Source organism: Haliotis rufescens, unplaced genomic scaffold (genome assembly GCF_023055435.1).
Source record: "Haliotis rufescens isolate VD_foot unplaced genomic scaffold, xgHalRufe1.0.p SCAF_28, whole genome shotgun sequence".
Classification (NCBI taxonomy): Eukaryota; Metazoa; Mollusca; class Gastropoda; order Lepetellida; family Haliotidae; genus Haliotis; species Haliotis rufescens.
Genome location: NW_025963979.1, coordinates 678,386 through 694,947, shown reverse-complemented (window position 1 = coordinate 694,947; position 16,562 = coordinate 678,386). Strand labels below are relative to the sequence as shown.

The 16,562-nt window shown below is 40.6% G+C and overlaps 1 protein-coding gene across 3 annotated transcripts in view; it reads right to left on the bottom strand.

Moving 5' to 3' along the window:
* LOC124117407 (kelch-like protein 3) overlaps window positions 1-16,562 on the bottom strand; it is a 211,884-nt gene that overhangs the window by 39,025 nt on the left and 156,297 nt on the right. For all 3 annotated transcript variants that reach the window (XM_048402644.1, XM_048402646.1, XM_048402645.1), the window contains exon 10: window positions 15,960-16,088. In XM_048402644.1, coding sequence (XP_048258601.1) covers window positions 15,960-16,088 — 129 coding nt within the window. The remainder of the gene's footprint in view (window positions 1-15,959; window positions 16,089-16,562) is intronic.

Genomic DNA, 16,562 nt, shown 5'->3' with positions numbered 1-16,562 from the left:
AAAACAATCATAGTGGTTAATGTAGCAAGTTTGCTGAAGTTAGGATACATAATATTGTAAACATGGATCGTACAAAAACTCTACCCAAAATTTATGTTTCACCATGATTCCTAGAAACAGCAAAAATAAAAAAATTCAGAATCTTCAAACTAGCAAAAGGCACAAGTACTCATTGTGGTTAATGTGTGTAGCAAGCTTGATGAAGCTAGGGTGCATAGTTAAAAAGATATGGGCCATACAAAACACCCACCCTAAAAGTTTAAGTTTCTTAATGTGTCCATGGAAACGGCAAAAATTAAAAAATTCAGAATCTTCAAACTAGCAAAAGGCACAAGTACTCATTGTGGTTAATGTGTGTAGTAAGTTTGGTGAAGCTAGGGTGCATAGTTAAAAAGATATAGGCCGTACAAAACACCCACCCTAAAAGTTTGAGTTTCTTAATGTTTTAAACGGCAAAAATTAAAAAGTTCAGAATCTTCAAACTAGCAAAAGGCACAAGTACTCATTGTGGTAAATGTGTGTAGCAAGTTTGGTGAAGCTAGGGTGCATGGTTAAAAAGTTATGGGCCGTACAAAAGCTCGGATGGAAGGACAGACGGACGGAAGGACGGACGGACGGAACGCTATATACCGCTGATTTACTTCGTAAACAGGGGTATAATAATCTATAATAGTAATACCACACTTGTTGTCAGATACTATTTTTACAAAACATCAAGAAGTTTCTATTGTATCTAAGATAAGATAAAAGGAAGTTTGGGTTACATCAGCACAAGGTCTCAGCTTATTGATTAACACATTTGCCAGCCATGTCAGGTTTGCAACCACTGATCCCACACCTGTTGACAACAAAATGTCACATAATAATTCAAAGCTGACAGGAATAGAATGGCTTTGTCTGACTTCCATAAACCTGAGCGTTATCATGGGATAACATTTATACTAAGTTATCTTATAATAATTAGATCTACATCAAGTGCTTTTATGAGTTATCATGGTGTAATATTTATACATCATTTCATATAATTATAGTTTAGCAAGTAATAATTATCATTAGGTAAAATGCATATATAAAATATCAGTAGTTTCAGATAAAGCTTTTTTAGATGGTTGCTAGCCTAAGGTAATGGGAGCGCGTCTTCTAGACATGCTATTCAATAAGACAAGAGTTACGTCTACATAGTTTAATTGATTTGAAGCTTTTAGATAAATGCTAGCCTAAGGTATCAAGATCCCATCTCCCAGACAAAGGATATTTATTTATGTCATCACCTACCGGGGTATATTAGAATAACATTACTTCAATTAAGACTCATTAAGGATTAGCCCCCATACAAGCTCATCTATAGGGCATTAAGGATTAGCCCCCACACAAGCTCATCTATAGGGCATTAAGGATTAGCCCCCACACAAGCTCATCTATAGTGACACAATAATCTCTTTCAAAGCATCCAGTGAATATGTCAACAAGATTAGTGCCAGTCCAACAGGATAAACAGGATTTAGTATTCCCCTCTGTCTAGCCATCCATTTAGCTTAGGACACAACCAATCGTGTATCAACCAATCACATTCCATTTTATTGTTTAAATTTTAGTTAAATACATACTGTAGGCAGGTTTTAGGCCCCACTAGCCGCAAAACATGTCCGACTCCCGCAACACTACCCAGGCAGACATCCACCAAACAGAATCACCCACACCTTCGGAAGCCCACAACACTTCCGGGAGGACATCCATCCCACTCATACCTGACGGTTTCGGCTCCAAATCACCAGTAGCTTCACCCACCAAAACAGCCGTATCGCCGATCCCCACAACAAACACCAAAAAAAGGAAGCTGGACAGTTCCAACACACAACCACCACCAAACATGTCGCCCGCATCCATCATCACCACATTTGCCCTTTACTTTTGCGCTACAGGCCCCATAAACGTCCTTTCTAAATGTCTCACAGCCAATAAAGTAGGAATCTGGTTCAAACAGCACAAAATTCACTTCGACAAAATTAAAGAGGCTAACAAAGGTTTCCAAATAATTTTCCCAGACCAGGACTCCCTAAACGCAGCCAAAAAAATCACCCAAATCTTCCAATACACAGTAACTCATCAAACCCCAAACTGGCAGCTATTCACTAGGGGCGTAATCAGAGTAAATCCTAAAGAAAACAACGAAGACTTAGACATGTACGCACAAGACGCTAACGATAACCAAGATATGTACCCCCAACCTAAAATAACTAGCACCCCAAGAATAACTTCAAATAGAAACGGTAAAATCTCAAACACACCAATAGTCATAATCAATTTCCAAAAATCAGCTAAATATCCTGAAGCACCTAAATTTATCTCCTTCGGAGCAACCACTAAATTAGAAGTCAAACCATACATAAAACAAGTTAAACAATGCTCTAACTGTCTCCAATACAACCACACAGCCAATCAATGTAAATTCCAAAAAACTAAATGCAGGAAATGCGCCCAAACTGACTGCCCAGGGACATGCACACCCTGGTGCATACACTGTAAAAGCATACAACATTCCTCACTATCCAACCACTGCCCTCATAGACACACCCTCACACAACAGGCCAACAAACACATCAATATCGACACGGCCAAACTCCAAACAAAAAGACAACCACAGCATACAAAACAACCTCTGCTACCCACACCACAACCAAACAACACCCCACACTTAAACTCGGCATGGGATGGCATCCTGCAAAGAGTACATCCAGCACCCAAAACACACATCCACCACACGTCCATCCCACAACCCTCCACTAGCACATTCACAACATCCACACCTGCACGCAAAACAAGCAACAATACGCCCACCACAACCCAACCCGGCACCATACAAACCACAGCCGCTATGGCAACAACAACCGATCCCAAGCAATCACAACCCGAAAACCTAGACAGTAAGGAAACCACATCCAGACCACTACCACAAACACAAGCACGCACGCAAACCACCCCCATGGAATGTGAGGAAACTAAACTTAACAACACAGAAGAATATGAATGCACAACCGAGGAAGACATAAACGAAATAACTCTCTCAACCCCCCAAAAAACCAAAACCTTTAAACACAGGCCTCAGCAAATGTCAAACAACAAACTAAACAACTTAACCATCCTTCTCGCATACATGCTAAAGGAAATAAACCCAAACGCTAGCACTAAAGCTTTCTATACCGTAGCAAATAAGCTTAAACTGACAACCCTTACCTACGAATTCTTCAGCATAGGCCTCTACGAATTCTTCAGCATAGGCCTCGAATTAGTTAGCCCTACCTCAACCAAGTAAAAACCCCTAGCCTAAATCAAAACCTAACCTCCAAACACTAAAAGCCCAAATAATGGAAGGCCTAAACATATTTCAGTGGAATGCCAATGGACTAAATTCCCACGGCCACGAACTAAAAGCAAAATTTAAACAAGATAAGGGTCCGCACATTGCCTGTATCCAAGAAACCAAATTCTCAAAAAAATCTAAATTTACTCTACCAAACTACAACTCAGTTAGAACAGACCGAGCCAAACCTAAAACCGCTAGAGCCGCAGGAGGATTAATAATACTAATCAGAGAAGACATTAACTATGAAGAAATCAAAATAAACACACCAAACCTAGAAGCAAACGGCATCCAAATAACTCCCAAAAACCAAAAAATAAACATCATTAACGTATACCACTGGGCAGAACAAAAAATTCAAGCTGAGGACCTAAACAAATTACTGCAAATAAGCAATAAATCAACTATATTCCTAGGAGACTTTAACGCTCACCACCCCACCTGGAGCATAGATGAAAAAATAGATAATCATGGCAAACTAATCTCTGAATGGATAGAAACAAATAACCTTGTACTCCTAAACAATAACCAACCAACTAGATACGATAAGAAAAACCATAAAATGTCGGCTATCAACCTAACCATATGCACCCCAGATCTGGCCCAAAGTACTCAATGGGAAGTTCACGACGCCCCACTAGGTAGTGACCACTTCCCTATAAACATTACCATAGGCAATACAAACGTTCCTACCCAAACAGAAAACCTAGAACCAAAATTCAACTATAACCAAGCTAACTGGGACAAATTTCAGGATATCTGCAACCAAGCCAACCTAACCAAACTAGAAAATAAGGACCCAGAAATCTACTGCAAAAACCTAACAGACTACATAATTAACGCAGCCAAAGCATCAATACCTTATAAAACAAATAACATAGGCAAACCCTCGGTACCATGGTGGAACGAGGAAATAGAACAAACTAGACGCAAACGTAAAACAGCCTTCAATAGAGCCAAACGCGACCATAACCATATAACGGTAGCTCACGAACTAAACCACAAGGTCCAAAAACTAGTCAAAATAGCTAAAACCAAAGATTGGAAATTATTTTGTGAAGGAGTAAATAATCGCACAGATGCCAGAACAGTCTGGCGAAAAATCCACGCCATTAGAGGCTTAAAACATCACAAAAAAACACCCAACATAAACAATTCAACCAACCCTACCGAAAAGGCAAATAACCTAGCAAACCACTTCTCGGCCATAAGCAGCAACAATAACTTCAGCGAAAAATTCCAACAAAAACTTAAAGCAGAAGCCAAACCTACTAAAGAACCAAATAATGATAACCTCGAAATAAACCAACCTTACTCAATGGAAGAACTCCAGTACGTACTCCAAAATAGGAAAAAGGGAACTGCCCCAGGACTAGACCTAACATCCTACCAAATAATCAAAAAAATTCCCCCCAACCTACTCCAGGCACTACTTAAGCTATATAACCTAATCTATCAATTCGGACAGGTACCAACTCCCTGGAAACAGGCACTAGTCATCCCTATCCCTAAACCCGATAAACCAACTAACCAGGCAAATTCTTATAGACCAATATCCCTAACCTCAAACCTATGTAAAGTAATGGAATCTATGGCCAAAAATAGACTACAACACTACTTAACTCAAAATAACATCATAAACACAGATCAAAGCGGTTTCACTCCTGGCCGCTCAACCTTAGATAATCTCGCCCGACTAGAACAGGACATAAAGACAGGACAACTCAACACAAACAATACACAACAGGCATCTTTCTGGATTTCTCCAAAGCATTCGACATGGTTTGGCACAACGGGCTAATACAAAAGCTTAAAAAAATAGGACTAAAAGGACAAATAATAAACTACATTCAGGACTTTCTAAACGAACGTAAAATAACAGTGGGGATAGACCATACTCTATCGGACCAGTGTCCCCTAGAAAATGGCACTCCCCAGGGCAGTATCCTCAGCCCCACACTCTTTAATATAATGATAAACGATCTCTTCGAGGGCCTATCCCCTAAAGTAAACACATCCAAATTCGCGGATGATGGAGCCCTCTGGATCCGCACAAAAAGTATTAATATGGCCCAAAATTTACTCCAAAAATCTCTTAATAAAATACAACAATGGGCTGACAAATGGGGCTTCTCCCTTAACTCAGAAAAAACAACAGGAATAGTATTCAAACATAAAAACATGAAACCCGCCTCCCCAATCCTCCAGCTAAACAACCAAACAATCAAATTTCAAAAACAAACCAAATTCTTAGGACTTATTTTCGATCAACATCTCACATGGGATGCTCACATCCAAAACCTAACAACTAAATGCAGTAAAGACCTAAACACCCTAAGATGCCTCACTGGCTCAAACTGGGGAGCCTCCAAAGATACCCTCCTCTCACTCTACATATCACTAATTAGATCAAAACTAGACTACGGCTGCACCATATACAACACCCTAAACAACTCTCTATCTAAAAAACTTGACTCAATACAATATCAGGCTCTCAAACTAATTACACGCACCCAACATGGCACCTCCTACACTTCACTTCAGGCCTTAACAGGAGAAATGCCACTAAGTCTACGCAGGGAACAGCTAAGCTTAAATTTCTGGGCCGCATCCCAATCAAACCCTCTGATCCAAAACCTAATAAACCAGAATATCAGCCCCAAAAACCAAGCTCTAGCTCGTAAACACCCCTTACTTACCCCAATATCCCAAAGAATAACAAACTACCTAAATGAACACCAAATTAAAAATCTTAAACAAAACTGCAAACAATCAAATATCTTCACCCCTAAACTTAAAATACCCAAAATAGACACAACACTAGCTAGCCAAATAAATAAACAAACCGACCCAAACATAGCTAAAACCACCACACTAGCATACATACACGAAAATTGGCCAAATTGGTGTCACATTTACACGGACGGATCTTCAGATCCGACCTCCAAACACACAGGTTTCGGAGTCCATACCACACAACCAACTAAAACTACACAATCCTTCCGACTCCCAAACAACCAATCAATATTCACGGCAGAACTAATGGGCATGGCCTCAGCCCTCCATAGTCAAGAATCCAAAAACCACAATAAAATCCTAATACTTACCGACTCCCTAAGTGGACTGCAAGCCCTCCAAAACAAAAATACCAAAAACCGACCTAAATTAATAAATCTAATACTTAAAAGCTCCAACGACCTAACTAACGCAGGCAAACAAATAACTTTCTTGTGGATACCCGCCCACGTAGGAATATACGGTAATGAAAACGCCGATAAGGCAGCTAAACTATCCCTCAAAATCCCAGAAATAAGCTTAAACTTACCCATCTCAAAATCAGAAATTAAAAGTGTAAATAAGCAAAAAATCACCAAAAAATGGCATAACCTATATCTAAACTCAAATAGCCAAATCAAAAAAGTACTCAGCAAACCACTAACCAAACCAAAAATTCACCATCCATCAAAAAAAATCGACAGAGTAATCACTAAACTCCAAACAGGACACACCAACCTAAATAACCACCTAAAAAAAATAAAAAAACATACTACAGGTAACTGCCCACACTGCAAACAACTAGAAACCCCAGAACACGCACTCATCTACTGCACACACTACCTAACACATCGAACCGCATTACAAACCACCCTCAATCTAAACCAGGCTCTCACTCTAGAAGCAATACTAAACCCACAAAATAAACTAGAAAACTTCAAGGCCTTAGGCGTATTCTTAATCAAAACGGAACTAATAAAACGCATCTAAAAACACTATAATCCACCAAATCAAAATTACATAAACACACAAAAATCCACCATACCCAGCTCCCTTAGTTCTCCTCCCCTACCCCATCGGCATCTATTCCAAAACTCAAAATTCCCAAATTCTATATAAGCAACCCCTAAAGCCCCCTCTTGGGTTGCACACACCACTTTCGCCCCTTTCGGAAACACATTAAATGGCCTGGCCGGGCCCGTGTGCGAAATACGCATCAGTCGGAAAGCGCACGTTAAATCTCCAAAGTAAGTAAGTAAGTAAGTAAGGTTTTAGGCAGAGAAGGGGTTTGACTCTCTTACCAAGCAGACCTCTCTCCCACAGCCCAGAGTGTGTACCGACTCTCTGTGGCACCCTCAGTTATTATCTAAGTATATTGTAAATTGTTAATTGTTCTTGTAAATAAAATTGTGATTAGTCTCCTGTGACTCTGGCTCTTTGCTGACTAATTCCCTAAGAAAACCAGCACGTCATTTGGAAGGTATTGTTCACCCAGAACAGTTCCATGATAGCGTCATCAAACTATCTGCAATCCCCTGAGATATTGCCTCTTAGAGATTCAATTCCCTTCTGGCTTATGCCATTTCTTCATGATTGATAAACAGGGGCCCATTCCACAAAGCGTTCTTAGCGCTAAGACTGTCGGAAATCTATGTTAAAGTATGAGAGTTACATTCATCTTAGCGCTACGGTCGCTTTGTGGAATAGGGCCCTGGGTCACATCTTTAGACCAATACAATACAAAACCAACAAGTCATGACCCTGCAAGCCAAATTTAAGTTCCCTAGCATCTCATTAATAAATCACTTGTTGTGTACAGAAAGTAGGCAGTATTCCAGGTATCATTGCCAGTTTGTCTTGGTAACTGTGCTGCCATGATATTGGAGTCCAAATGTTGTTTTCTTATATGCAGGTATATTATGACTGTAAGGGATCCCTTAGTTTTGTGTGCTTTTAAGGTTATTTGTTTGAAGGTGTGTACAGGCAACTATTCTATTTCTAAAATGATTTTGTGTCAGCTTTTGGTTTAACTTTATTGGTTGAACTTCTTGGGAAGATGGATGCCAATAACATCATGACAGATGGCAGAGAAACAAGCAACATTTGTAGCTGAAAGTGTGAAAACATTAGACGAATGACCAATGACCAATGACGGACCACAGGACAGGGCAGCCATTAAATAAATCGGAATGTCATGCCTTGTGTTGTTTTTTGGCCACCAAAATTATTTTTTTTACGTTGCACATTCTCCTGAACAAAATATCCATGCAATATCCCTATCCTCCATGAAACATATTGTGGTAACCCCAGACTACATGTCATATCATCAACAAGACAACCCGGTATTAGAGGGATAGTCAAGATGCACATTTACTCTTCCTGAGTGTTTACATTCATGGCGGAAGCAGACAGACCGAGGTTCCCAGAATTCCCTGCTAAGGGAGCAGTTATTATGCTTAAGTGGAAATCACGTGGAGTGGCTTATTGTTTTAAACTGTTACTCTATGACACTCCTCCCCCATAGTTTTGTTGCACTTTAAACATAAACTACCATAATGAATCTACACATGTTGAAAGAACTGACAATTGCTCCAGAAGATGTCATTAAAGTGTCTCTTCACACATCTTCATTGGAACATATTAAATGAAAATTAACCAATATTGTTCCAGATGTTATTTAGAGTCTCTCATGTCACACAATAACTGGAACACTTTAACTGAATATGCACTTGCATTAATGATTAAAGATAACTGTATATGCACATGCTTTTGTCTGAATAAGGGAACCAATAACCAGATCCAAAACTATCAATCACTGATGGTTCACTTAGGTGACAAATAGTGTGAAATACATCACATTCTCATTACAGTTCATAACTCAGCAGCAATCTTTAGATTAAGTCTATCCGGCGCCTTCCGGATTCTGGAAGAACGACGAAATTCGTGCGCACCACAAGAATCTGACTGAGTAGGAGATAGTGTCTCTGGTAAGACCTGCTTTTGCTCGGGCCTTGTAGAAGTAACTTCATCATGCATTTGAGGGGTACCCGGAAGTACTGGAATGTTGCCAAGTTCAGGCAATATAGGTAACTTGTCGGGTAGTTCTGGTAGAACTGATTGTTCATGCGTTGATGGAACTGTTTTATCATGTTGGCTTTCATGCGTCAGAACATGGCGCAAACGCAGGTGATCAATATGGCACTTGACAACACCACCATTGTCAAGACGAACATGGAACGACACTGGACCGGCTCTCTCTGTTATGATTCCTGACAACCATTTGTCACCAGGACGAAAGTTTAAAACATACACAAGACCTCCAACTTGCAAGTGACGGCCCTTTGCATGTGCATCATGTACTGACTTTTGCATACACAACAGTTTGTTCCTAACTTTACGGCTCATATTTGGATGAAGAAGATTGAGATGAGTCTTTGGTCTTCTTCGAGATAACCCCGTTGTAGTCTGCGGGGTAAGTCTGTATCTGAACAAAAAACGTGCAAGTTTTGTGTCCAATGTGCCCTCTGTCATGCGTTTAATGCCAGATTTAAAGGTTTGTACAGCTCGTTCTGCTAACCCATTGGAGGCAGGGTGATACGGTGCGACACATGTATGTGTGATGCCATTACGTTTCATAACGACAGAGAATTCCTCACTTGTAAAACATTGTCAGTGACCACTTGGTCCGGCAGTCCATGAGTTGCAAACATATGTCTGAGACAATCAATTGCAGACCCGTGAAGATTGCGGGGTAGAATAGGCATTCAGCAACTCATGTTTGCCGTAAAAGGCGACTATGCTTGTTGAAAAGGCGACTAACAGGATCGGGTGGTCAGGCTCGCTGGCTTGGTTGATGCATGTCATCGATCCCAATTGCGTGGATCGATGTCCATGATATCAATCACTGGATTGTCTGATCCAGACTCGATTATTTACAGACCGCCGTCATATAGCTGGAATATTGATGAGTGCGGCGTTAAACAACAAACAAACAAACAAACAATCAATTGTAGCAGTGGATGTGGCACTGTTCACTGGAAACACTTCCAACCATTTGGAATGTGCGTCAATACACACAAGGAACATTTTACCCAGGAAGGGTCCGGCATAGTCTAAATGCAAGCGACTCCATGGATGTTCAGGCCATTCCCAAAAGTGAAGCGAAGCCTCGGCTTGTACTGGAAGAGACTGTTGACACACAGAACAGATTTTCACCTTAAGTTCCAATTCATCATCCATCTTTGGCCACCATAGGAATCCACGCGCTACAGACTTCATGTGTGAGATACCTGGATGAGCTTCATGCAACATGTTCACAACAATCTCTTGACCCTGTGGCGGCACAACAATACGATTGTCCCACAAAACACAGCCATCAAGTACGCTCAATTAATGTTTCCCCTTCACAAAAGGACTGAAAGACTCCTCTTGATTTATGCTTGGCCATACAGAAAGAAGGAAATTTCTCACTCTGGAAAGGGTTGGATCTCTGTCTGTCCATTGTTTAATTTGCCATGATTTCACAGGAGAAGCATCCATTGCTTCCAGTAAGAGGATTGAGGCCCCTGGTAGAGGTGGATTTGGTGGTGTGTATGGTAAGGGGAGACGACTCATGCAGTCGGCATTCGCAAAGGGAGGTACCTTTTCTGTACTCAATTGTATAGTTATATGCAGAGAGGGTTAATGCCCAACGTTGAATTCTGCTCGATGCCATCTGTGAAATGCCCTTGTCCCGACTGAAGATGCTCTCGAGGGGTTTGTGATCTGACAACAGAGTAAAGGAATGCCCGTAGATATACTGATGGAACTTCTTAGTTCCAAAGATAATTGCTAGAGCTTCACGATCCAATTGAGAGTAATTCTTTTCTGCTTGTGACAGGGACCTGGATGCGAATGCTGTTGGTTTCTCTACACCACCATCAGACTGATGTGAGAGGACGGCACCTACCCCATAGGGAGATGCATCACACGCCAATACAAGTTTCTTATGGGGATGATAATGCGTCAAGAGAACACAAGAAGACAAATGTCCTTTCACCATGTTGAAAGCTTTTTCCTGTTGAGCTTCCAATGACCATGTAACTTCTTTCCTGAGAAGCCGATACAAGGGCGCCAAGGTAGTGGCGAGATTAGGCAAGAAACGCCGATAATACTGCACAAGTCCAAGGAAGGATTTAAGTTCAGCAACATTGCGTGGAGCTGGAGCCGACACTATAGCCTTCAGCTTTTCGTCAAGGGGATGCAAACCCTGCGCATCTATTTTGTGACCTAAATACTCTACTAAGCCGACCATGAATTTTGCACTTCTGTGCATTCAATCTGAGACCAGCCTTGCTAAGTCTGGATAGGACTTCCTTCATGTTTTCCAAATGTTCCTGTTCAGAGGCCCCGGTGACAAGAATATCATCTAAGTAAACACAGACATAGGGAATGTCTTTGAGCAAGCACTCCATTTTTCGCTGGAATACAGCTGGAGCTGCCGATATGCCATAGGTTAAGCGCTGGTACTGATAGAGGCCACGATGAGTGTTTATAGTCGTGAGCTTTTGCGACTCCTCGTCAAGGGTTAACTGTTGGTAGGCTGGACTAAAATCAAGTTTCGTGAAAGTCTTTCCACCAGACAAGGATGGGAACAGATCTTCGATCCGTGGAATGGGGTAAACATTAGTACAAGCAACCTTGTTGACAGTTAATTTGTAGTCTCCGCAAATTCGTATGTTCCCATTGGATTTAACCACTGGTACGATTGGAGCAGCCCAATCAGAATACTGCACTGGCTTGATAATACCCTGTTTTTCAAGGCGTTCAAGTTCATCGTCAACTTTCTGACTAAGAGCGTAAGCAACATTCCTGTGATTATAAAATCTTGGCACATTTGAGGTGATCTCAATAGTGACCTTTTGATCCTTGAATTCCCCTATATCATCTTGGAACACATCAGAATAAGAGTTCAAAATGTCTTGTAATCCTTCATTTCTCACATTAAATTTTTTTCCCCAATCTAGTCTGAAGCCAATCTCTGCCAAGCAAGTTCTCACCATCACCTTCCACAACCGTCAGCGGAAGAGTAGCCGACTGATTTCCATAATTTACTTGAATGTCTGTCTACTATCAGTATTCTCTCTTGGTTGTAGGACCGAAGAATAGGCATGGTCTCACTTAACTTGGGCCTATCATCACCATCCTTCCACACTGAATGGAAAGTACTTGAACTGATCATGGAAGTTGCTGCGCCAGTGTCTATCTCCATAGTTAGCTTTTTCCCGTTAACTAACACTTCAATGAGATTGGGCTCCACTCTGTGTCGCTTACCACTCAATCCGTTTTGAGCATGTCAAGTTTCTACCTTGAAAAGTCTATATTCATTGTTCTCGTCTTCCTAAGATACATCGTCAATACGATTAGCATGATTAGTGGAAGATCTGTTGTTGTTGTTATGGTTACCACGACCATGACCACGGCCCCTGTCGCGACCACGACCATGGCTGTGACCACGACCTGAAGAACTATCATTCATGGCGCTGCGAGAGCGACAAGCACGCTGGATATGACCAACCTTATTACAGTTGTTACACACAGTGTTTTTGTAATAGCACTGACCATTGACATGATTTGAGCCCCCACAGCGATCACACTTCCTGCCTGCATTATTTCTCCTGTTATCCTCTCTAATCTTGTGCACTGGCTTTGGCACCTGATCTCCCCCCTTAATATCATGCACTTCCTTTGCAGCCATTTCCATTCCTAAACACAAGGGGTATGCCTTAGCAAAGTCCAATGTTTTCTCAGTTAACAGTCTTTTTTGCATTGCTTCATTGTTGATACCACACACAAGACGATCCCTTAACTGAGTCTCTAAATCAGTATATTCACACGTCGATGCCAAACGACGTAACTCAGCCACATATGCTGATACAGTTTCATTAGGCTGTCTATCACGCATATTGTACCTCCTCCTTTCCATCATAAAAGTGGGTTTCGGGTGTAAATGTGACTTCATCAGCTGTACTAAAGCATCATAAGAATGATCGCCAGGTTTCTGTGGCGAAGACAAGTTCCGTATTAACTTGTATGACTTCGCACCAATCACACTCAATAGAATAGCACGCTTCCTACCCTGATCTGTAATTTCGTTTGCTGCGAAATATTGTCCAAGTCTCTCGACATATTCATTCCAGTCATCAGTCTGAGAATCATATTCATCTATTTTGCCAAAGGTAGCCATGTTGTTTTGAATACCGAGCGAACGCACGTGGTCTGACCAAGATCGTTGTTACAACTCGCCGGCATGACAAACTCACTAAATTGACCTAGTCGCCAATATATGTGGTAACCCCAGACTACATACAGTCATATCATCAACAAGACAACCAGGTATTAGAGGGATAGTCAAGATGCACATTTACTCTTCTTGAGTGTTTACATTCATGGTGGAAGCAGGCAGACCGAGGTTCCCAGAACTCCCTGCTTAGGGAGCAGTTATTATGCTTAAGTGGAAATCACGGGGAGTGGCTTATTGTTTTAAGCTGTTACTCTATGACACATATGCTCTACTGAGTGCAAGATGCAAGCCCCTGGCAACAGAAGCCATCTTTGACTTGTTCATCTGAGTCATTGACACATTATTAATAAATGTGTCAACGCGTATGTTGAACTTTTTCACCAACGAAAACAACCATGCAAATGTGAATTCATGATTTCGTTGAAATCCTTGTGCAACAAATATATCTATGCAATGAAAGTCATCATCTTGCCAATTTGATTTAGTGCCAGTTTGAAAGTGATCTTTGTTATGTGCAATTTCACTACAAGGTAATTACCACTTTGCACAGATTCAATAAATATATCACTGAAGGTTCTTTGAATTCAGGAGTCTGGCTTGGTGGTGCGACTCAGTAGCTAATAATGATAATGAGTAATGTCATAAAAAAGTACAAATGAAACATCTCAGCAAATATTACGCATAAAGAAATTTGAAACCAGTAGTCTAACACGGTACTTGTGGGTACGTTTGCCTTTTTGAGTACAATGTGTGCTCTTCCCATGTCTTTAATGGAGCTTGCCCATATATTGTGAGTGCTATGCCCAAGGAAAATAATAATCCTTAAAACTCTGAAATGCTGAATACTGCTGTGCTGTTAATTACTTAATACTGACATACAATAAACATATGTGTGGGGGTGGCTTACCCAAGAATATCCCTAATCTGAATTCAAAGTCCTAGACAATACATTCAATGTTTGACCAAATTGTGCACATTAATAACTTGTAACAAATGACAAATTGTGTCGTTTAGATTTTTGAAATTACGAGTCTAACTTTAAGGTGTGACTTGATAACCCTACAGCTTAGGTTTGTATGGGCCCTAGCTGTAACTATATGTCACGAGTGGCCTGGAGACATTTCAAAGATTCCCTACACAATAACTTCAAAGATCTAGCGTGACTAAAGATGTAAAATTGGAGTATATTGCACATATACAAAACTGAATTTTGGAAAGACACATTTTGGCAATAATATACTGGCTTTGATTAAACATACCTGGTTGCACTATTCAAAAGTCACACAATATATATCCTTGATTGAGTCCACGTAAGTAAACACAAATTAGTTAGTCCCAATGAGATATCTTGTACACAGTGTCCATGTTGTAGGTGCCTGTGAGGCAACTTCTATATTGTGCAGGGTCTCCACGATGATGGCTGTGGGATAGCCGTGTATACTTCTTTTGTCCTGTGTATGAACAAAATCTTGAATGGGAAATTTCATCAGGAAAGTTGGCATCAGAGAGATTCTTGTTGTTTTCTTCAATCTTGTTTCTTTATTCTTCATGGCTTGAGTTGATGATTGTTCTTCAGGATGGTAGGCATATAGAGAGGTTAGTGGATTGGGAGTAAACTCAAGAGTTACTCCAGCCGGATTCTAACACCAGGTGTCAACGCGCATGCTGACGGGGAATTAGCTCTTGGGGGGAATCAAGGACAAAATTGACATCACTGTCCCGGAACGCTTTATGCACAAGATGTCAACAATAAACAACAATTGCACAATGAGGGGTATATCTGCTCTGACAACACAAACACAGTGATGAGCGGACCTTCCAGCTCAGGCATACATGAGGTGAGTGGAGCTCCAGCTCAACCTCAGGACGTTTCCTACGAGCGGCACATCCTGCTCGAGGTCGTCCTTACACAAATGCTCGGAATACCAAGCTTTACTAACACCGTAGTAACTGTGTAATGGTAGCACATATATGGTTATGAACAACAATGGAAAGACAACAACATTCAGGGGATGAACAATTAAGGCAATAAATGTCATACTATAAATAACAGTAATTAACGGGAAGTGATATAGCAGCCCAGGTTGGCTGACAGTCAATATACAATGAATGGTGGTGAGGATTAACAACGGGGATTAGCGCCTAAAACGTAATGACAATTAAGTTATGGAGACATGGCTACAGGGTAATTAGCCTTTGGAGTCAAATGTACTTCAGACAATGGTAGTCGTAAATCAGTCGCTATGACAAATGGAAAAAACGTATTGCTATTGTAGCTGACAAGTACTTTTAGAGGTCATTGGGAGCACTGGTTATCATTGGATACACTGGAGATTTCAATTTGACTGGATGGAATGGAAAAATATAAATAAAAGTATAAATTCCAGAAACATGAAAGAAAGCAGTTGACCAGTTGATAAGTGAAGAAATACACACCCATTGCTATATCCCCATCCTGCTTCATGGCAGGAGATAATAATAACATCAGTTTTAACAGTGGATAACTATTGCAAATATGTCAAATTTCCTTCAAGTGCTCACCTGCTCCACTGCGGCGACATGACATCTCAGCAACGTGCATCCATGTATCAGTCAGCGGGTTGTAGCACTCCACAGAACTGAGACACTGACGGGAGGCTCCATCATAACCTCCTACAGCATACAGCAAACCTGGAAAATAGTGTTATGTTGCTGCAGCAGTATAAAATGTGAACAAAGACCCCCACTCATTAAACTTTCCTGATATCGAAACATATTTGCATAAATATTGAAGACTAATTAATAAATGTAAGTCAAGTCTACATTTCATCAAACTGTAACAAAAAACAAGCAACTTACTTATTTTGTTGATTTTATAACAGTACAACCTTACACTAGTTTCAGCAAATTTGTTTTAACAGATTCTGAGCAAAATATAAAAAACTGAAGCTTTTTGAGTCTTCAGGTTCTTGAGAATAGATTATTTGAACAGTTTCTGAAATTTAAATTATTAGCTCACCTCACCTTTATAGTTTGATATAGGACTACAGTGGCATCTGCCTCTAATAGCTCCCTGTGTAATTGACTGTAATCCTCCTCTGGAAACCATTATTTACTGATTCTAATCCTAACTTGAGATAATTTCCTCTGAAATTACCCTTGAGG